The sequence below is a fragment of the Prenolepis imparis genome, unplaced genomic scaffold (assembly GCF_030444845.1).
Source record: "Prenolepis imparis isolate NDT839.2.m4 unplaced genomic scaffold, iyPreImpa1.0 SCAF_2, whole genome shotgun sequence".
NCBI classification, from domain to species: domain Eukaryota; kingdom Metazoa; phylum Arthropoda; class Insecta; order Hymenoptera; family Formicidae; genus Prenolepis; species Prenolepis imparis.
Genome location: NW_028141160.1, coordinates 15899696 through 15923308, shown reverse-complemented (window position 1 = coordinate 15923308; position 23613 = coordinate 15899696). Strand labels below are relative to the sequence as shown.

The following is a 23613-nucleotide window of genomic DNA, read 5'->3' as shown; positions in this document are numbered from 1 at the left end:
TGTGGAACAATTGAGATTAATATGCTTACTGTGATACATTTTATGCCATTGGTATCAACACATTAACATGACAATTAAAGTAAAAATAGTAATTTTTATCACTTAAAGTTTATTAGATGAGAAAATGTTTAAAGGCATATTTTTTTTTGCTTGAAGAAAATTTCATAATAAACTTTAATGTTCAAAAATAATGTAGGCAAACATTTTAAATTGGAAGATATTACAAATATTGAAACTTGATCACATTTATTATATCAGCATTTTATATAGGCAATAGATTTTTATCTATTTTTAAAATCTTTTTGAAGATACGCGAAACTCGATACGTAATATGTATCTTACATTTCGCATTTGCTTATTTTTTACTATCACCGCAACTTTTTGAAAACTTCAACTTCGGCACGAAACGTATATATATATATACATATATAAACTCGTTTGCTCGTCCAAAGTTGTATACGAAAAGAGACGGCGATAGATCCGTAGATAGCCGCGTGCGAGCGAGACAGAGAATGTAAAACATCGTTTCCACTTGTTCACACAAGCCTATTAAGCATCGTCATTAAGAGAGCGCATCAATTAGCGAGATCGATATCACCGATATCGTCTGCGCCCCGAAATCGTTCGGAAACGATCCCCGAGGCTTTTGACAGTTCATGACAGTTCGAGTCACGTGGCTGTTACGAAATTTCTGTCGGTGTAATAGCACCTTAATCATCTGGTGCCGGCGTTCAAACGCTCCCTCCAGCGTCCCGGACGCCCGGTAGTGCGCATGCGCTCACCACTTCCTAGTAGCGTCGAACGCCCGGCCAATAGGACGGTCCGGGTAACGTCATCGGCGACCAGTGAGCGAGGCGAGCGATGACGACGTCTCTATTTTCGGCCGACGTGACTCACGGGATATAAGCGAGTACGTTTAGTTGGGTGTTCACAAGTTGTCGAGCCATCGTCGTGCACGGGTAAATATCACCTTCGTCGCGATCTCTGCATTCCGCAACAGAGAGACGGCACACGCGCGCCCGGTTCCGTCGCGCTTTCGTGAGTCATTGTTGTGTTGACAGCCGTAGCCGACGGTAGTCGATCCTCGTGCACGGTGGTGCTGTTTTTACCGCGGTAAACCGTATCAAACGTCGGACATCAGCGTGTCTTCTGCGCCGTTTCGCGATCGACAGTGCCGTCGGCCGTCGGCAGTTGTGCGCGATATACCGAGTGTCGCGAAACGTGCTCGTGAAGTGAAGAACAGAAAGAGGGAGAGACAGACCCAGTGTCTCCGTTGGTGGATTTTACAGTCGCGCACGCGGTTATATAATCGCCGCAGCGCGGAGCAAAGTGTTCGCAAGAGTTGACGTAGACAGATAGAGATAGAGAAAGAAAAAACGAAGAGGAGAGACAAGAAAGAAGGTAGATACGCTTATGTGTAGTTTAAAATAACGCGTATATACACATATATATATATACCGAAGAAAGTAGGAAGAAGCTGTTGGATATATACGGGAACCTTCAAGGAAGTTTTTCGTTTGCAGCTCTTCTCGGGTTCCGATAAGCGAGCCGCGGAGTCTGCTCACTTCGAAGGCGAAAGGCGACGGTCATTCACGAGGGGGAACCTCGTATATTCCATCGAGCGACGAGTTTATCAGCCCGGCGGTATCCATGGTGCGAAGCTTGACGATGGAGCCGACGTTCTACGAGGACGCGAACGTTTACGGCGCGATGAACGGTCGCGAGAACAGCATGGGTCATCTTAAGCGGAACCTCACGCTCGATCTGAACGGCTGCCAGAGGCAGGGACCACAGGCGAAGAGGCCGCGATTGGCTCCGTTGCCGCCCGCGCTCAACAACGTCACGCCGATCCTGAGCTCGCCGGATCTCAACATGTTGAAGCTGGCCTCGCCGGAGCTGGAAAAATTTATCATGACGCAGTCGGACAGCCTGGTCACCGGCCTCCCTACACCGACCACCCAGATTTTGTTCCCCAAGACGGTCACCGAGGCTCAGGAATTATACGCGCGCGGCTTCGTCGACGCGCTCAATGAGCTACATCACTCTGACAGTTCGCAGGAACCCGGCAGCATTCACGGGGCGACTTATACGACCCTCGAACCGCCCGGTAGCGTGCAGAGCACAGAATCCACCATGAGCAATCCGAACCTGATGCATGTGAAGGACGAGCCGCAGACGGTCCCGAGCGTGTCGAGCACACCGCCGTTGTCGCCGATCAATATGGAGAATCAAGAGAAGATCAAGCTGGAGAGGAAGCGACAGAGGAATCGCGTGGCCGCCTCCAAGTGCCGACGGCGCAAGCTCGAGCGCATCTCCAGGCTCGAGGACAAGGTCAAACTGCTCAAGGGCGAGAATACCGAGCTGAGCGGCATCGTGCACAAGCTCAAAGAACACGTGTGCCGGCTGAAGGAGCAGGTCATGGACCACGTGAATGCCGGCTGTCACATCGTGGCTGGCCAATTCTGAAGGGATGAAACTGCGAATGTTAATGCTCGCTCCTTTTTCGATCGTCCTTCGCTCTCGCCACCGTGCTCTTCATCATCATCATCGTCTTGCCTTTCGTAGTTCCCACGAGGAACGGACATTGAACTTTCGCAACAGCTGTTAATCGTCGTTCGGATTTCGTCCTTCCGCGACTGTAATCAGGAAGGATTTTTTTCACCACATGGATACGGGCCTATGATTCGCATATGAAGATGTTCTCTCTTTATTTCAACCTCAACGGAATAGATCTCTTAATGTGAAAAAGAAATCAAACAGCATTATAAAAAGCAAAGTCCATCTCTAACTGCTGATATTGCTAATGGAAAAGTTCGGGGCAGAAAAAGCGCTATCTTTAAAAAAAATAGAGTGCCGGAAAGAAGAATCTTCGTAAATAAAAGAGAGGGAAGAAGAAAAGAAGTCAGTCCATGGTCCACCACGTTTACAGTTTTTCTATCTTTAATTCTTCTGTGACATGACTAGGAGGAGACCATTGCGCGACGGAACAGCAACGGCAAGCAGGCGGAGCAGAAGGAGAGAAGGAGGTGACGGTCAAAGTGGAGAAAGAGGAAGGAGTGCCTTCGTATAGACGTGAAACGTAAAGAATGCTTTTAGAAGAGTGACGGGCGTGCGCGCGTGCGTGTTTTGCGCATGCGAGAGACTTTATACGCACGAACACGCGCGACGAATGCGTGCGTGCATGTATGAGCGAAAGAGTCCGTATGAGAGAGCGAAAGACATTATGTATATACGCGTGCGAGAAAGAGAAAGAGGGAGATCACGCGCGTAGTGCGAGAGGGGAGAGTATCGCGACAGCCATTTCAGAGAACGCGAGAGAGCCGGCGGGAGATACGAATATTTCTCTACCGGAGGTTGAAATCCATCTTTTCACTCTTCCCGTTTGTTACATCGGAAAAATTGTTCCCGGTTTCACGACGGTCCCTTTGTATTTTAGAACGAAATCGATTTTCTCGTTCGATTACATTGTGTAAATATATATATCTATCTGCAGCGATGATGATTTGTAAAGCGACTCTCTTCTTTCTTTCTTTCTTCAGGCACTGAACGGCAGCGCCAATTTTCTTCTCTTTGTAAATCTCGCGATCTTGCGCGTTGTCGACTTTGCATTGTAAATGTAAATTTCAATATACGAGGCGTTCGCTTTGCGAGTGATAAACTTTCAAAATGTTTTTTCCCTCGATACAGAGAGATGTGATCATCCTCGAATGTCGAGCGCGAAGTAATTTTTTTTTCGCACTGCGAGAGATTTTCGAGAGTCATGACACTTTGTAAAAGTAACGTCTGTGCAAGCTGTAAGGATTGTACATTTTGTCAAAATCGACGATCTCGTGATCGCGTTTTTTTTTTATCGCTCTCCTTTTAACTCGAACGATATATAACTCATGGATCAATCAGAAAGAGAGATTTTACCCTTTTTTTGGCGCGATTACGCTGATAACCGTACGACGGATTTACTTGTGATAAGCGCAATCAAACCGGGAGATCACGTTTGCCTTGTACCGAATGCACCTTCGCGAGCGTCGAGAGAGACTCGAGCATTCCGCTAGTTTTGGAAACTTCTACACACTTTGGTGCATACAAATTGACAAATTAATTCTAAGGAGTACGGTGCTGTATTATAGCTGCGCAAAAAAAAAACGTGTATTAAGGCGGTATGTTATAATGACGCGTGTTCTAAACGTAACAGACGATAAAATCAATCAACGACAATTGATCATTCATCCCAAGAACGAGATTAGTTTATTGATTAATATGTGTATTTTTTTTAATGGTTTTAAATTTTCACAATAATACTTTCTCTTATACGATTCTCTATTATGCAAATTAAATATTGAACGATAAAACAAAGCATTATAACATTTTTTTAGATTAAAGAAAAAAGTTATACATAAAATGTATATATCAAGAGAGACGATTTTTATATCAAGTATATATATATATATATATGTATAAAGTTTTGAATTGTTATAAATAATGTAAAAATATATAAAAAGAATTGTTTTTGTATATTCATAAATATTTTAAATTAATTGAATTTAAATAAAGAGATACATGTAATATATATATCTATATTTGTGAATTAAGAAAAGTATCGCCAGAAGACGCGTTTACTATAATAACCTCACCTATGCACCCGATTGTCCGATTCTTCGATATTTCTCCGACGTGCCTCGTTGTCGTTTCGCCAACAACACAGATTGATTGGATTGCATCGAAATGACCTCGTTTTTTAAACCCCGCTTTTGAAAGAACTAGCGCTCTATTAAGGCTGTACAAATAGAATAGCAATCGTTCGTCTCGCCAGTCGCGCTGAATTTGTCGAAGAATCGTCATCCTGAGCAAAAAGGATGGATACGATATATAGGCTCGCGGTTAAAGGATTCTTTAATTAAATAACGTGCGTTTATTAATCGGATTACGCGCGATTACTGACGCATATAGAGAGTTAATCGAAGCGATCATGCATAATTATACGATCGAGCGATCATGCTTATCGTTATCAAAACACACGAGATATATTCGAAAAATTGATTTTAATTATAATCCAGCGACTGTTTTATTCAATATGAATAATCCATCTTTTATATGCAAAAATATTCGCTACAATTTATTATAGTTTTCGTCGTTGATAAAATTCAAGAAGTGATGCTGTGATGAACCTGTTATGAATGAAGATCGCATACGGTGCAAACAAAATCGAAAAAAAAAAAAATTAATTTTGCCTCGTATGCATGTGCACATGTGCTCGTAACCGCGTAATTAGTAATATCGGATTCGTTCGCGCGACTCTCTGGGAAACCCCAAAATCTTTCCCTTAGCTCTTAAGCCAGCGAGTCACGTTCTCCTTGATTTTTTCTGCGCGACACCTCGCGTAGTACTCCATATTTCGTCATATGTGCATCTAGTCTTGTCCAGTATGCCCTTATAATTTACGCGCAATGTGTATGCGTGTAGCCGCATACTAAACACACACACACAACATAACATGCATGCACACGTACTACATAATACAATTCAGAAGTATACACACAATAGTCGCCGGGACCGCGTTCACCACGTGTCGCAAGCTACGTCGGTTTTCCGCGACATTGGTACCAGGATGAGAAACGTCCGCATTGCTCGGATACACATTCGCCATTCTTCGTACATTCATATATTAGTAACATACGAGGCCGTATATTTTAATACCAAGATCGTAGGCTTAGTCCGAAGATGCTCGCAAATTATCGTTATCGCGACGGTTCGATATCTGCAATAAAAAAAAAACTTCTTTGTGACATGAAAATTGTATACCAAATGTCCAGCGTAATCTCTCCGTTCGATCCTCGATAAAGTTATTTGCAATCTGAGAAAAAAAGTTCTTAAGTAAAAATTCTTTGAAGTGTATTTCGAAGAACTTTTCGGTTCGTAGATATAACGAGCGGAAAGATTAAAGCGCCAGATATCTTGTAGGGACAAGCGAGCAATAACAAAGCAATCTTTTACCTCCGTTTCGCGCATTATCTGTATATGAGACGAATCGCGAAGAAAAATAAGTACTTGAGTGGACGGAGAAAAATCATGATTACGCGCTATATCGGCCGGGCTATTGCGCAATTCTTCGCAAATAATGTCCATATAATTTTGTGCGAGAGAATTTTCGAGTTCTTGGAATCGTCTATTCGCGAATCGTAATAAATCAGGACAGTGTAGAAGATTATTGTAATAAAAAAAAATATATATATATATAATTATATAGTAATATAAAAAATATAGAGGATAAAATATATTTATTATATGATTTATTTTTACAGGAAGAGACATGTAATTAATAATTTGTGTGAAAATCATACGACGAATAAAATATTCGCGATACTCGATTAAAGCTAGGAATTATGTAAATTTAAGCCTTTGTCACTCAACAAAACATATTTTTCTTCGTGCGGACGTTGCGTAACATTAGCGTGAAATCTACTCGGTGTGCGTGGCATGTGAACGCGGACCACACCTATCGATTTATCCACGCGAGTCGTGTCTTCGACGCAGGAGGAAATTGTATATTTCGCTGAAAATATTTTTGGGCAATTATTTTCGTATAGACGATCACGAGCGAACGATACGTCTAACAATAAGTGCGAAAAAATTCCTCTTTTCGACGCTCGTCTCATATTGCGAGAGCTTTCTTGATGGGACAACGGAGCTTCAATCAAATTAATTAATTAAAACGCGCTAACGATAGACGAATTGACTCTCTTCGCGACGGAGATCGCGATCGATCTTTTATATATTTTATAAAACGCACGTTTATCGATACGAGAAGGAGGAGGGGGACGCCAAAATAATTTGCGCGCTTAACTTTTGTGACTATCCGTCTCTGTCGACCTCGTTCTCCTTCTCACTACTTTACTTTTTTTTAAATATTAACACAACTCGAGAATGTGAAAATGTATTTATTTCTCAAGATTAATTTTCCGATACTCGCAACAATCACTATGATAATCTATAGTATTTTGAGAAAAAAATAGAATTATACAATACAGAAAACAATTCGCATAGATTTCATGGATAAAAATTCTTTTTCAAAAATTTTTTCATATGTATTGTATAAAACAGGTTTAACATTTTTGTATATTTTATGGAAAAAAAAATTGTGGCTGAATTATTGGATTATTGCAAAAATACTTATATACTATAATACACAATAATAATAATATTATAGTGGCGAGTAACGGTGGATTAAAGTGCGCGCTGTTTCCTCTCGCTTGGTTTCATGCTCTTTATATTTATTCGTCGCTCATCAGAATCTCGGACTCGTAGTGCTCGGTCACATCGGCTAATTCTTGACGAGAACGAGATAGAGAAAAAAAGAAGCAAAATAAAATACACGAGTCTTCGCATATCTGTACATTTTTTAAACATTTAACTCTGCGATCAATGCAAGAAAAAAAAATTTTATCTTAGAGAAGACGTCTCTTTTGACAGTTTCAACATTTTGATTATTTTGAAATTTAAAAGATTTAATAATGGATGGTATATATAGTGTTGCGAGATATAAAATTCAGGGCTAAATCGTAAAGTTTTAACTGTAAGATCAATTTTCTCGTTTGTATTATTATCGCACATTTAGCGTTAAATATGATTGACAGATTTTCATCTGAATATGTTGATTAAATAGGAACGAGAAACAGACTCGCGAACAGACATTCGCATATACGGCGTGCCTTTTTTTTTCCTCGAGTTAATCGTGGGAGCGACATTTTTTTTCAAGGGCATGCGTCTTTTCTCTGGGCGTTAGCGGGCGAGAAAAAGCGGTAGCGCAAAAACGTATGAAAGTAACGAAAACCACATGTGATTTAGTCAGTAAGCGAGAAAAACCCCCATTAGAGTATAATATCGCGTGGCGAGGTGTTGTGCGGTGGTTAACGACGCCTGTGAAAGAAAGATAAGAACATACACATACACTCACACGCGTGCGCTGTAGAGTTATGTATAACATTATACATGAGAGTATAAATATATTGCTAAAAATATATATATAAAATCTAATAATATTATATATATACACATATATATATGTTATATATTGTCTACCGACAGAGCGAAGAAATCTTTTTTTACGAATAATTTTATTTTTGAATGAAATACGACGAAAAATAAAACTTCAATATATATATATATTAAATGTGATCAAGTTGTATAATTTTGTACCCTTAATGTACAGAGTTTTAGCAATCATTTCCCAATCCTTTGTCATTTTTTACATAGCTTACAAGCATTTGAATTCTCGAATGCACTTTAATACAACAATATTTCTATTATGTTTTTTATAAAAGAATCTCTCTCTCTCTCGAAAGAATTATCAAATTAGTAAAGATATATTGCAGCTTTGAAAGCGATAGAAACAAAGAAGTGAAAAACAACAAAGAGGAATTCGAGCATAGAACAGCTCTCTGCATTCCCCTTCTCCCTATGTCAACGTTAATTATTGCAATTGACTAATTGGCTCAATTGAGAAAGTTCTCGGTACAAATTAAAATCAGCGAACGTAGTTTCAAAAATGCTCTAGTTATTTGGAACGATCTTTTGTTCTGAAAAATCTCTTTTAATAAACTCTAAAAATCTGATTTTATTTTCTCTCCAACAACTAACAAGTACACAATTTTAAATTAGAAATAAAACGAAAATGTCACGCAAACAAAATTAAAACAAAATTATTAGTAAATGTTTTGATTTAACTGTGCAATGATTAACTATCTTTATAATAAAAAATATCACTTGTTTATACATAATAATATGTATATTTTTTATGAAAGATAAATATAGGTTTAATAATCTCTCATTTACTCGATAAATCTATCAGAATATTGTTTTTTTAATAATATATCCGTAAATCTAATATAATACTTGCAACCTTGTTCTTGCCAATGCTTTAATTATCTCTTTCATTTTTGCTCAATCATTAATTTATCGCGCAACTCGTAAATGGACAACAGCGAAGGGAACTTTTATTAACGTTTATAAGTTATATATTAATGAGAAGCGTATATTTCTTTAAATATTTCACAATTTGAGACATATCAGACATATTATTACTCTTTTTGAAAATTAACAAACAATCTTATTAAGACTCGCTATATAAGACTTTTACTGATATTCCAGATAATAATTAATTTCATACGCAGGTTTAGTGAGCAAACTTTCTCACGATTGCAAAGTAAAGAGAGATATCGCGGAAATCGTTGCTTAAGATATGCAGTGTGTGTATTATATCCAAGATATATATTGCGATGCAATACTTTCCTAGATTTCGCACTCTCGTGCATTTAGCCTTATTTAACAAGCAAATTTACTTTGGAGAGAAAATAGCACTGGAATGTACAAGTCACGTTCATTAGAATTAAAATGTCACGAAAGGAGAACATTATTCTCTTCTCTCCCCTAAGAAAATTATCCATCAGCTTTTGGATTCTGTGGTGTCAGGAGACACGTGTGCGCGATTATTGCATTTAAGATTACAGCCGGCGCACTTGGCCATTAATAATTCGAGTTATTCTTAGTCGGAAGGACACTTACGAGCGTGTTAAGCACAAAGACGCGCGAACTCTAGAAATCGCAAGGTTTTATGAAAGTCGAAAGAAAGGCGATGATTGTAGGAATTCATGGTCGCAAATATGAATCGATAATATGCAGCATAACTTAAACCGAGCTCGGAATGCGCGGCCTAAAAAAAAAAAAACCTATATAATCACACTCATGAACTCAAGTGCAACAATATGCCAGAGGGAATAATAGTCATTAATTGTCGAGGAAAACGAAAACATTCGGCATTTAAATTAAAAAAGTTAGTAAAACAGGAATCTTACAGAATAATTACTCTGCGTCAAACTACAGAAATTGATTCGGGCTATATGTATATAATAATTATTATAATTATATTATTTTAATATATATTAGTATATAATAATTATTTACAAAATATTTATATTCTCTACATAATGACATTACATGTTTTAAATAATATAATGATTATTACTGTTTGCATTTCTCAAGATCATTTTTCACTACTTACAAAATTGTTTTATACTGTTTATGATATACTAATATTGTATATTATTAATAACTGCTACATGTCGGGAGAAATAAATTACGGTGCGCGTTTTTTCGTCGTGCTATGTTTTTTTACACACTAAGCCGAAGATAAAAATTCGGAGGACGCGCCGCTTAGACTCGCGTGCAGGAAAGATATCGCCCGCGTTATCGGCATCGTTATCGCGGGTCGTTATCAGCGCGCGCGCTTTAGTCCGTTTAGTTATTGAATGCGCCTTATCGCAAGGGGAAAAGCGAACGTTCCACTGATCTGCGTCGGTTGCATATTTTAAACGAACATAAACGCGCGAATCGCTCTAGACAATCAATGGAAAATTTGCCAAGGAGAAGACAAAAAAAATACGTAATTAGCTTTTAACATCAAAACTGTATTACACGAATATTTACGCGATATCGAACATTCGTTGATCAATGCGGTTTTTCACGATCCCTTTCTCGAATTGATCAATTTCTAATTAAACTTTGCGATCGTGAGTATCGCGGTGATTAGTGATTACATTGACTGAATCGTGGAAGGGGCGCGGAAAAGGGGGACTAAAGCTTGGTGCCAGGTCGGGGACGACGAAGAGGAGCCGAGTGACGTTTCTTTTTTTTTTTTTTGCGTTTCTCTATTTTTTGCTTCTTCTTTTTCCTTCCATTTACCTTGGCTTTGGTGGAATGTAAGAGCTAAATGGACGTACCTTGAAGAGAGCGGTCGGTTTATTTGGATAAAAAGAAACGTTGTAATGTACGTACTTAGAATATGTCGCTGGACCAGTAGCGATATTACGTGTTCATTGCGTTTACTTTAACCGCGGATACATGAATTTTTTGCATAGATCTGTACATATAAATAAAGATAAATCTATTTTAAAAATTGTCATAATTAAAATATATTTAATTATTTTAAGATAAAAAATAATATTTAAAATTAATATTTCTAAGAAAAACAATAATTTTATTTTATAAATGATAAATATTACTTAAAATATGTTTTTGAATAATTATGTTTCAGACAAAGTGTAACATCGTACGAGTTTGTTGGTCCCGTTATACCATGCGACGTCGTTCAACAATCGATCAACCAAGGAATATCGCCAGATAATACCAGGAAAACAAAAGGTACGTGGAAGTGTAGTTATACAAATCAATGCAAATGGATAAAGATTTTAAGCATTCCACACGAGCGTCTTATTACCGCTGAGTCTCGAATATATATATTCAACGAGGGCTGACCTTCGATTATTGCTTGACGCTTTCGATTATTGAGGTGATTGATTGCGCAATTAACTCTACTGGAAAAGAAATTTATGTACGTAGAGAAATGTCAGCATTATCTTTTGGAAGAACTTAAAGCCGATGGCTTATTTGTATATACAAGAAAACGAATTTTTATTAAAATTTTTATTTAAAAAGTCAGATACGAATACTCAGCTGTTTTTGTAATCTCGAAACAGCTGATCATTATCATAGTTGATTAATGCTGCGTATACTCGAAAGAAAATATAATTTCGCAAATCATGTTTTTATAATTAATTAATGCAAATATCTCTGTGTGTTATTGTTGATATTACATTTATTGCTGATTGGCAATCGTATTGATAGTATCACTAACTGTCAACTCGCGTTAAAATTAAACTGCTTTCGAAGTGTTTGGAGATAATGAAAACATTTCATCGTGCAAACATTTTGACGGCAGAGATATCGAATTCTGAAAATGGAGCATTTCGAACTTGACTCTCTCTTGCATCTATAGTTGATAATCGGGAGTCGGATTTCGCGCAAAGTCGAAAGCGTTATAATTCATCGATATCATACATAAAGTCAGGGGCTCGAAACGACGTAGACGAAGATCGCGGCACGCGTTTGTGCCTGCGTTCGAATATACGACGAGACGAGATAAGATTATAAATTGCTTCCCATATCTTCGTTGTACAGGGTGGTTCAAGAGTTGCCTTAAATTTTCCGAGAAATTAATCGCGCGTCGATACTACAAGTGTCGAAGATACTGGTCCCGCGTAAACGAGTATTAAATTAAAATTCCGGAAAAGTTTATTGGAAATAAAGTAATCACCGATAATGGATTCCGTTATACTCGCCGAATGGTTGATGCCTATACAGGAATATCCTGTATACCGTGTTTACTCGCTTCATTCGAGCTCATGGATTTTAAACGCGCGTCGTCGTTTCGCGAACGTTAAAGGCGCGTTTCACCGTGCACAATGGACATTCTATATATATATTTATAAATTTTCCGCGACATTTTCCTCCTGCAGTGTCTTTCGCAGGACGATACTGCGGAGCGTTTCATGCACAAGCGCGCGATTGCAGACCGTTATCGTTTTCCTGAAAAAACGTACAGGGAGACTTGCGGCGCGCGGTATGTGGAACGGATTTCGCTTTATCGCCGAGAATTCTCGGAGCAGGCTTCGCCACAAGGCAGAGAAACGTGGCGCAGCAGCGAGAAGGCCTTGACAAGTCAGTTGTTCGACTTGGCGTCAAATTTAGCAACTAGAATATATTGAATAAATAATTTAAAAAATAATAAATATTAAATAAATATGATTTTGGAATATTAAAAGAAATTTTTTTTCGATACAAGTGTCGAAGTCCGTAAAAATAAAAATGACAGATCCGAATAGAATCGTAACGTTTGAGGCAAGAATGAGCTAACGGAAAAAATTCGATTGGATGCACCAGTGCATACTAAAAGACCGTCGCGCATAGAATATCGTAAAAGCATATGGCTAGAGTACGAGGGGATTGAATATTCAGAGTTTCGTAGAATTTATGCATGTATGTATGCTTCACAAATCTGTGTTCGCGGCTTTAAATGCGTATTCTAGCGTGTAGCGAAAATATGCAATATTCTCAAGGATTTGTACTCGTCGAAACACGTGTCGATTCAATTGTCAACTTTTATCTAAATCCTAATCATTACATCTGGTCGCGCGAATGTCACGAGAGTAAAATTTATACCGCGTTTCGCAATGTACATATACGAGATACGACAAATCTTACAGAGATTTCACGGAAAATCGACCGGAGTATGTTGAAAGCCGTGTGTCGTCGCGAATTCAACGCGCATGAAACGCAATTCCGCGAGCGAGATTCCGCGAAATCCGTTGAAAATGGATCCAGGCGAAGGTCGTGCGAAGTGCCGCCTTAGAAGAGCTAGAGCTCTCTGCGCATCTAGATCTCCTTAAACAGAACGATCCGACATCGTCGGATGGAGAAAAATGCGACGCCGCGACCGTGTCGATATATCCGTACAGAGTTACAAATAAGCCCGCGCGCGAATGCGCGATTATCGCGAATTCCGACCAACGATGTGTCTCATTATAGTGTGTGTCCTTGAATTAATTGTAGCTCTCCACGCGGAATCGTGAGCGTGCGCTTTATTCACCTAATTGCACGCGCGAATTATCGGCTAATTAACGATGGCTCAATAATAATCATTTCTCGTGGCTCAATAATCCCTGGTACCTCGCTTCGATTTAAATAATGTCGTCCAGGGTGACTCATCGGCGTCAATGGGATTTTCTGAGCGCACTTTGGTACTTTCAATATTATTTATTTAAACATTTAAACATGTTCTCAAATTACACACAAAACTATCCTATATTTTTTCAAAATATTTTTCGAGTACATATACGTATTATCTTATATCGAGATATGTCAAGCTGTTTATTATACACTACATGTTTACGTTATTCCGAACAAGTCTCTTTCTTAAGATTTTCTTATCTTTCTCTCTCTTTCAATTTTCAAACAATTTATCCAAACATATATGCAATTGCAGTATAAAAGTTAATGTTATTTGTGGCGACGTTTATCTGTGATTTTTAAGTATAAATCCAATGGAGTGTTTGTATTCAATTTATGCGTCGTGTCGCTATTACGCAATCGCATAAAAGTTGTGCTGTGTTCCGGCGTTATCTTGATTTTTATATTTTAACCTTTTTATATTTTAACTTATCGCAATGTGCCAGCTCTTTGCTATTAAGCGACGAAATGCGTGGGATAATAGATTTCATCTGCTTAATATATATATATACCATACTCTTCGCGCACAATGGGTCACCGGTGAGAGAGATTTGCACTTTTTTTTTAGCCAGATCTCCAGAGTCAATAGAGAAGTATAACGACGCGAAGATATTTAATTATTACATTAATTTTGCAATTTTTGTGCGAGTCTCGACAACTGTCGCGAAAGAAATTATAAATGTAGTTCACGCATCGAGAGAGATTTTAATGTCAGAAAGAATTAAAAAAACAAAAATTATTTTTAAATTCTATATTTAAGATTAAAATATTTTCTAACTATATCATATCTATTCTAATTATATCTCCAATAATATTTAACATTATATTAGTATATGTAGTTATAAAGAAGTTATCAATGAAGATAATTATTATTTAATCAATTATTTTTCTTTTCTCTCTCTTCATAAGAAATATGTTTCTCATAAATAAATAATACATTTATATTCCTCTTGTCACATAGATTTTATTTTAATTTTAATTTAAATTTTTTAACCAATATGTTAAATACATACATCTCCGTCGCAACATCAAAGAATACGATTGTCAATTGTGAAGCAGATCGATCATCGCGCGTTTTAACGAGCGTCGCAGCTCTTCTTCGCGAAGAGAAGAGAACTCCGGGCAAAATCTCGCTTTACCTCGCGTTCCTGACATTGTTATCTCGACGATGTGTCACTACTTCGGCTATCGGGGGAGAAGGCGGGGAGGCGGGATATGTAGGCCAAACTAAAGCGGTAGGCTTTATGATGCAGATACGTTGTCGCGGAGCGACGACGCGAACGTAACAACCAGCGCGATTCGCGCGGCCGCATACGCGTGACGGGCTCCGTGGAATGCGCACGTAAACAAAGAACACGCGTGCATGCGTGGGATAAAAGAGTCCGCGCTTGATCGCATCTTCGCGCTAGACACAGAGTCGGTGCCAGCGTATTATTCCGCTATCGCTGAATCCTCGACGGATTACATTGCTCCTTGGATCTTACATCATGATTCGAGGGTTGCGGAGAGGGAAATTCGTGTAATTTTGTATAGTCAATTTTTTTTTAATAATACAGTGATATAAACTTTAAACGAATATTACGGATATATTGCGCATGGAGATGATAAAAATTTATCATTCTATTTATGAACACACACACACACACACACACAAAATATTGAGTATTTTAATTGATATTTTAATAATTTTAGAGAATTTGTTATACATTTTTATATTTGTTTTTTTTTATATATTTATAATTGTGTGTTAAAGAAGAAAAACAATATCCTACATATATCTTCTCGATTCACAATAACTATTATAATATGATATCGAATTTATGTAGCACAGCTGTGTAATGTATTTAATAATTTCCGGCTAGACATTTTTCGACCGCACAATTGCTTGACGCCAGTCTATGATTCATATCATGTTTGTCCTCATTTTATTCGCAACATGTGTTAAGTTAAGGATCGCAATTGGCAGACGGCCCAGAGACTCGTCAAATATTGCGCAAGATCAATGATGATGACGCGTACAAAGATGTTTTCGCGACCCGCCAATTTTCGTGACTCGACTTTCGAGAGAAAGACACGACTTTGCGAGGAACCGGAGAGATTATAGATTTGTTTTTTATTAAACGCGCACTCCCAAACATATTGTTTACAGATCTTAGCAAAGAAATGTCACTCACATTCTGACAGATTATTAACACGTGAGTCACATAAATTAATCGAATAATGAAGCAAAAAAAAACAATGAGCAATAAAAATTGCAATAAAATTCCTGTTATTTTTATATATGACTTTATCTACGTTTATGAAATAATTGTAGAGATTGTATCGATGAGAGAAACGTTTTATTAAAGGCATCGTTTGACGAAAACTCTTTCGAACGGGCGTCATATGAATTAGCATAAGAAAATTGGAAGCCTACTTTTGTGTTTATCGGCCGCGAGTTCGCGTCGGCGTACAATATTATGCAGTCGGGTCGCATTTACATCGAAATGATGTTTTCTCCGATCGAATCAATCCCCACGTGACCGGATGTGCCTTTTTAAATGCGCACGAGAAAGCCACCATCCCGCTCGTGTTTCTCGATCCCGAATTCGTCGGTCATTTTGAAACGACCACCGCAGGGTTCGGAATTTGTTGCGGTACCCGACAGTCGTGTACCTCTTCCTCGAATACATTCGGATGCAGATGGGCAATCGAATGGGCGATGGTATCGATTTGTGGACTCTCTCGAATGAAATGCGACGTATTGCAAAGGTTTATGCTGAAATTTGAACGGTCAATCGGTGCGTAAAAAATTTTAGAAATTTTTCACAAAATTTGCAATATTTTTTATTTTTATTTATTAAGGCCCGATTGCACCAACGTCATTTTGGTTTTAAGCGATATTTAAATATATGTTTATATTTAAGTCTCACTTAAATAAAGAGATAAGATCATAAATCAATGATATTATATTTCATCCACGTAATTGGAATTTTTCCACCTCTTTCGAAAGCTATTGCTTAACAATCGTCGAAAGTTCTCGACATCTTAAGCGATTTATTCTTTCTGTAAGAGATAAAAAGACCGTAAAAGGATCGGAAACTCCTTTGCTTCACCGACGCGTTAACACTCTCTCGAAGATTTTACGGAGCAGTGCCGAAGAAAGAAGTCATGAAAAAAGAGGGCGAACACAAAGAATGCGAGTGTTACACACCGGCCGTCTCAGCAGGGCTTAGAACGAGGAAGTGGTCCATCCGCCGAGGTATTTGGCGGTTTCGTTCCTTTCTTTTTTTTTTTTTCTTTTTATCATTCGCATTCCGGACAAGCCCAAGAACCTAACGTCAGACCCATCAGAAGGGTTCGAGCGGTCTTGCCGACTTCCTCGAAACAGACCTTTCCTCGGCACGCGTTGAAGGAATTATTTTAGCTAAATAAATCATTTTCCTGTTAAAAAATAATTGACGTGTTTTTTTTAAATTAAATAAAATAAGTTGAAGCAAAAATAATTAAAATTGAAAAGCAAATAAAAAAGTGAATGTAAGATTATAGAGAGCAATATTTAAAATTCGTCTTTTATCAGACATCCATTTGACGTGTTTATCGCATTAAATAGAAATTTAAATTGATAATTCACAGTGTACTATTGGACTCGCTACAACGTAGTATTCGGCTTATCCGAGAAAACTAGCGAAAGAGATAGGCTATATTTTTCTTTCTCTCTAACAAGCTCCGTTTTCTTTATTTTATAACCGGCTGGTGTATCTGGCCACGGCCTTCGAGTTATACCCTTATCGCAATTCTCAGTGCTAGCCTCGCACAATCTGGATCTTTGTCAGCGATTCCAAACAAAGCGCTCGAGAGCTCCGTTCGGCCGGCAAGCACGCAACTCCTTATCTAATGTAAACTTTGATTTTCTGTGTCGTCGAGAAAAGAAAGAGAGAATGAGAGAGAAAGAGAAAACGTCCGGTTGCGAAACCCTATCGAAACGGGCATAGCAATCTCTTTTTATTTCTACACTCGGGCTCAAATGCGTTTGCGGAAAAAATTAACGTCACAAGCTAAACATTATTATTATATAAACAGCATTTCTCAATAATTCGAGATGAAACAAAAAATTTACGATTTCGAACAATATAAGCGATCGAGCTAACAATAAGACGAACGGCGATATAAAAAAAAACAATAAAACCGTATAAGAGGCTCGCGATTGCGTGGAACGTCTCACGTGTCTCATGTGGGACTTTGTTCTCCAGGCCGCGAGTCGCGCGACGAAGGTCGCGCCTTGTTTCGGAAGCAATCTCTCTCTCCTCGCGATTTCGCCGATTAATTTCTCCCAGCGAAACCTGCACGTGGCGCGGTTCTGCGCAGCGGCGCTTAACCCAGAATGTCGACGGTACATATTACGGTGTGCAAGTTCGTTGTCCCCTTCTCCAAACGCACTTCTCCGACACACGGTGTTGTTGCCCTCCGCGTTATATTAAACATTATTCCGCGGTGCTTTGTTTTGCGTTTATACATACACTTGTGAGGACGCGCGCGCGAAAAGAGGGGACTTTCCCTCGCAACCACCTTGTGTCACTCTCTCTTTAATTCCTTTTATCTCATTTGGGATTCACCATCCGATCGTTCGTGCTGCTCCTCTTTCTCTCTTTTTTTCACTTTCTCTCTTTCTCTCACCACACACATATGTACATGTATGCATATGTGCGCGAGCTTTTGCGCCTCTTTGCGCATATTTCATCCTTTTTCTTCGCCTCCTCTTCGTTTTGCCTTCGCGAAAGCGATGCTTAATTCAAGCTGCTGTTTGTTTGGCTTTTGCTGTTCTTAACTGGAAAGTCCTCCGCTACGCACAATACTGCGAACGACCCTCCGAGAGTATTCCGAGAGTCTTTTGTAGAGATATTCGGGATGCATTCGCAAGCTCGTGCGTCATAAGTAGATAGTCAGGTACTTTTTGTAACGCGACTTTAATTAAGGATGCGCTGTCGTTTTTTTCTCTTTTATTCAGGAATAATTGTTATATAATATAATCTCGCAACAATATTAATTCTCGTGTAAAATGTTTCCTTCCTACAATGATAAAGAATAATATTATTATTGCATTCGTTATCGCGAGTATTCAGAAACATCGCAGTTTATATGTTTTCGATACGTATAATGATCTGTATGTGTGTGTGATCGAATTACAATCTCTCTTTGACTATAATAAATCCAATTTAGATAAATCCAATGTGTGAGTAAATTTGCAATTTTCTATAGTTTTGTCATTATAATGAGTAGAATTACAGTCGCATAAAAAAAGCGACAAAATAATTAAAAAATATTTACACATGTGCAAAAAGATTCTTAGAAAATTAACAATGCATTTCTCTCTCTTTTTCTCTCTCTTTTACTCTACATTCATCATCCATGTTCTATGTCAATCTTTAAAAATTTGATAAATTTATAGAAAGATAACGATTTTTTTTGCGACTTGAAGTTCCTAAACGGTGTAACCGAGGAGTTTTTTTAGCCCAAAATTATCGCATTTCATTAATAACATATTTTAAGCCTCTCTCTCGATTCGCTTTCGGGCATTGTGTGCAGTTGACCTAAGCACTGCCACGTGCCTATTTCTTCCCTCTTGTTTGTCTGTAGTTCCCCAGTTTCTTTCTCACTCTTTCCACTACTCGTCTTCTCTTGCTCGCACTCTCGTCTCTCTTATCTTCCATTCGCTGCGCAGTTTAAACGTACGCGTTTTCTTCTCGCATGCATCGTAGCGCAGCAGGAACAAAGGACGAAAGTGCGAAGAAAGTACGCGACGAAAGACTGTGTGCTTTGTGTGAATAATTTTTTTTTATTTTTATTTTTATACGATTTATGCTAATATATACATCATGTATACATTACATTATATATGAATTTTATCACACAAATCACGCATACATTTTTTGTACAAAAAAACAAAATAACAAACCAAAGTTAATTTTTTGCAAAAATTTATTTTGCTACTGAATATGACGAAATATAATATAAATTTTACATTTTACGAACGCGCTTGAATCCGGTAGATAAACGCATCTCAAAATCATATCTTTTATCAGTTTCGAATGTCAACTCTTCGGGACTGAACGCTCGTTATATACATATATATTACAATGATGAATGCATCAAGGTCCAACTTAGTATCTTAAAAATATAGCGCGTTAAAAATCGGCTTTATTATGAAACGCGGTCGAGAGAGACTTTCTCAAGGTGATTCACAATGCATCCTCGATACGCAATTATGTCAGGATCGCGGTGTATTCCCGCTATAACGTATGCCCATAACGGAGAGGCGGCATTTTACACATACATATGTATCGCGTTACGTATTCCTCGATATTGTTCTTTGATATTATTCATTCGCTCCGGTCCGCGGTGCATTTTCGATTGCGCGAGCGCAAGGTGGTACCAGACGATCAGAACGAAGCAGCGAAACCTGCTTGGCTACTAGTCACGACGTGAAACGTGACCTGGGTACATACACCGAACACATCCTCTCATCCTCGCCATTCGGTATCCATTGAGACTAACCGGGTTTCCGTGACTCTCTTCGTCGTTTTCTTCAAATTATAATCTTAGAGATTATAAAATGTCGCATTGATGCCTCTACTAATTTCATAACAATTCCAAAATGTTCGGGTGGGCCAATGAAATTCAGATTCTTCAAAAATAAGAATGCGATACCGCGAATGACGCGATGACATTTTACAAATATTTTTTTAATTTTAATTGAACTTTTTTGGAAGCTCTTTCCTCTGAAAAAAATGTAATAGACTTGCTCATCTGGCTAGTACGATCAAAGCAGTTGGATTCGCTCGTAATAAAAAAATGGAAATTATTTTTTTAATTGGTTACAAGGACTTGAAACACTTCATTGGATTATGGATGCCACGCGAGGATTTATCCCGTGTGATTTATTGTTAGTATATTTATTATAACGGAACGTGTCTTTTTCGAGAGAAACAGGATTATTTTCAGGCTCGCGATTTATTTTATAGAGGAGATCCCAGGTCGCGTCGAAATATTTGAAGAGGCGATTCGTAAATTTTGCGCAAGGTTGCTGCGGTGGCACGTGTGTTCTTGTTTTATGAACGAGACGACTCTTTTCTGAAATTGCAGATTTCTGCGAAAACCGCAAATATACATATTTTTTTCGACGCGTGAGCATATATTTAATACAATTTTTACGAGGATATTTTAGTTACTGATGTTATTATCATTTATCGTGCGTACTATTTTTATAATTATAAAACATTCTAAATATGTAAAGGATTTTTACAAACTGCAATGCGGCAAATTGCAGAGTGTATTAAAGGATATTCTTAAATTTTAGACCGATATTATTTCAACGATTAGTTTTAAAAGCCAGCTGGTTTCTGTCAGTTTGACGTACGAATAGCAATCAAGGTCGCGCAGATGACTTTTACCGGCTTCTAATAGCGTCACGTGTAGACGATCAAGGTCGACGAGAGAGAGAAGCAACGAGTTTTTTTCGATTTAAAATATATCTCTAAAGGCGTAAAATGAACATATTATTTTTCTTCCGGACGCATTGGATATGCAGATTAAAATCACACATCTGCGATTGGTTAATCGCGCAACATTTCGGATCTTGATTTGCGAGAACTTGTTTTTGCGATAAATCAGTAAACTAGTATAAATTGAATGACTTCTACATAAAAGATATACGCTATATTTAATTTTTTTAGGTGGTGTCATTTTTTACAAATTTTCTTAATAATATTATAAAAAGATAACATAAGTATGGACATTTATTTATTATACGTTAAAAGCGTTCGAAAAGTGTTATCAATGTTTTTGACGGTATTTGCCGTCTTAAATTGTTGCGAAATTTAGATGGTCCCATTAAAAATGGTTGTTTCTCGGAATGTCATACGCGTTACTGTGTATGTAATAAATCGGTAGCGTTGCAAGATTTATACTCGTGACGTGACAGCATGCTAATTGTAAGTATTGCGAGGCTATCGGGAAATAGATGGTCGAAAAGTATAGGATGAGAAAACATGCATCTCTGAAAACAAATATATTCAGGGACAAAATCATTTTTTTTTTGTTGTTGTAAATTCTCGAATGCTCCGCGCATCACCGAATTTTATATTATGTCATTTATTAATTCAGAGGTTTCTGATTCTATTTTCGATCTCCAACCTTTCTATGATTCTATAATTAAATCTTTTATAGTATATAATAATCGTTCCTTTCAGCGGGCATTTATATAGATATTATATATTCAGATAGTAAATAGTTATAATTAAACTCGTATAAAATAAAAGATGTTATGCATATTACATATACGTACAGAGTTTTATTATAGCATATATTACATTAACGTAAAGATGAGTTATATAATCTTTTAATAAATTCATAAAATTATACTTTAATATTACTTCCACTCTATTTTCATCTAGAGAAGACTAACAAATATTTTTTTGTTTGTTTAATACATTTTCTGCACTCTGCATAAATCTAAATAATTTTCTGTATTTATTCTAAAATAAAATTCAAAATTATTTCTTTCTCTTTTTTTTTTTCTTTGAACAAAGCCGACTTATATTTATCCTGCTTAAGTCGCCGAACTTTACTCCCAGACCGTTGCGGATATCTTAAGGCATTTCTGTCTCCACTCCCTCCAAGTTACCGCCCAACTATTTTCCTGCGGGTCAACATTGCTGCAATGTTGACAATATTGTACTGGCAACACGTTTTAACACGGTCGCTCGTAATTTCTTGCCCGGCGAGGGGAGAGAACGTTTTGCCAGAGTTAAGAAGGAGCTTCGAGCGCAAATTTGTTTCATCGTAATTCTGCGAGACGAATTCGCAGAAGCGAAACCGACGGCGAGAGATCGAGCATAATCGCCGACATTCTTCCATACGCACGTGGTGTGCGTTGGCAGTTCTTGCACGTGTACGCACTTAAGCGCGGAAAGAATTTAGAATCCAATGCGCACGTGTATGCGTGTGCGTATCTACATCCGTGTATATATGTATGTGCGCCGCGATCGTTATATACGCAATGCGTAACCCCTCGGGGTCAAATAGCTCGTCGAACACGGTCCCTCTTCGTCGACCTCCTCGCGTCGCTCACATCGTTTTTATATCCTGCGTCGTTGTAAGTGGGAGTGCAACCACCAAGAGAACCAAACTCACTCGAGAAAAGAACATTCTAAACGCGCCGTTTTTTTAATTTTAAAAAATCTTATTCAAAGTTTAAAACATGGTATTTTTTTATTTCATAGATTTTTTTGTTATAAAAGAGAACGTTCATTAATTTCATAATAATCTTTATAATTTTTCTCGACGTGTACACAGAAATTTTATTCTAGCCTTGAAAAAAAAATAAAACGGTAAAAGAATCGCGATTTCTAGATCCCTATCGCGAATATTATGCAAGTCGGAAAATCACGTTTACCTACGATATGCTCGCGTTTTCGATTTCCTCGTAAAACGCGGACGCTTAGAAAGCGAGCGCGCGGCGTAACGTCTGCTCATTAATCGCGCGTTGGAAGAAACGAAATCCAGGTCAGAGACGTGAGTCTTTTTCTCCTCCGTGTGTTAATCAGCCGCGTGCGACAAGCCCCGAGTGGTTTTCTTATCGTTTCTCGTGACCGAGACTTCAAACTCGTTCCACGTCGCGGAACATAGAAGATCACAGAAAGGGAAGAAGAGAACTCGAAAAATTTCGTTCAATTCCCTCTAAAATCAACTTTAAAAATACATCGACGATGCATTTAAGACTATAAAAAAATTAATTTTAATCGTATATCTAAATTTTATAATACTCTGCTGCTCTTTATTTCAATTCTCGTCTTTTCCACTCCTTTTCTTCTGGCTTAATCGATTCGATTAAAAATTAAAATACAATCTATATTTGATGAAAATTCATTGTAGAACAACCTTTATGTCGGCCGATGCTTATTTCCGCGCGACGTTGTTTGCACGCGTCCGCAGTCAGGATTTCCTCGCGATAAATTCGCG

General features: G+C 38.0%; 2 protein-coding genes across 6 annotated transcripts in view; both read left to right on the top strand.

The window, feature by feature from the left end:
- Positions 1-23613, top strand: part of LOC145949021 (uncharacterized) — a 68811-nt gene that overhangs the window by 3865 nt on the left and 41333 nt on the right. For all 5 annotated transcript variants that reach the window (XR_014427526.1, XR_014427525.1, XM_083058695.1 and 2 more), the window contains exon 2: positions 11084-11190. Coding sequence is in view for 3 of the 5 variants with exons in the window: in XM_083058695.1 (XP_082914821.1) it covers positions 11084-11190 (107 nt within the window). In the remaining 2 variants the exon portion in view is untranslated. The remainder of the gene's footprint in view (positions 1-11083; positions 11191-23613) is intronic.
- Positions 873-8169, top strand: Jra (Jun-related antigen). The gene is made up of 2 exons (XM_083058691.1): positions 873-1401; positions 1524-8169. The coding sequence occupies exon 2, from the start codon at positions 1651-1653 to the stop codon at positions 2464-2466; it is 816 nt and encodes a 271-aa protein (XP_082914817.1). The 5' UTR covers positions 873-1401; positions 1524-1650; the 3' UTR covers positions 2467-8169.

What these genes read in the sequence shown, in the direction of transcription:
- Jra (XM_083058691.1), top strand. Translation starts at nt 1,651, where the DNA reads ATGGTGCGAAGCTTGACGATGGAGCCGACGTTCTACGAGGACGCGAAC.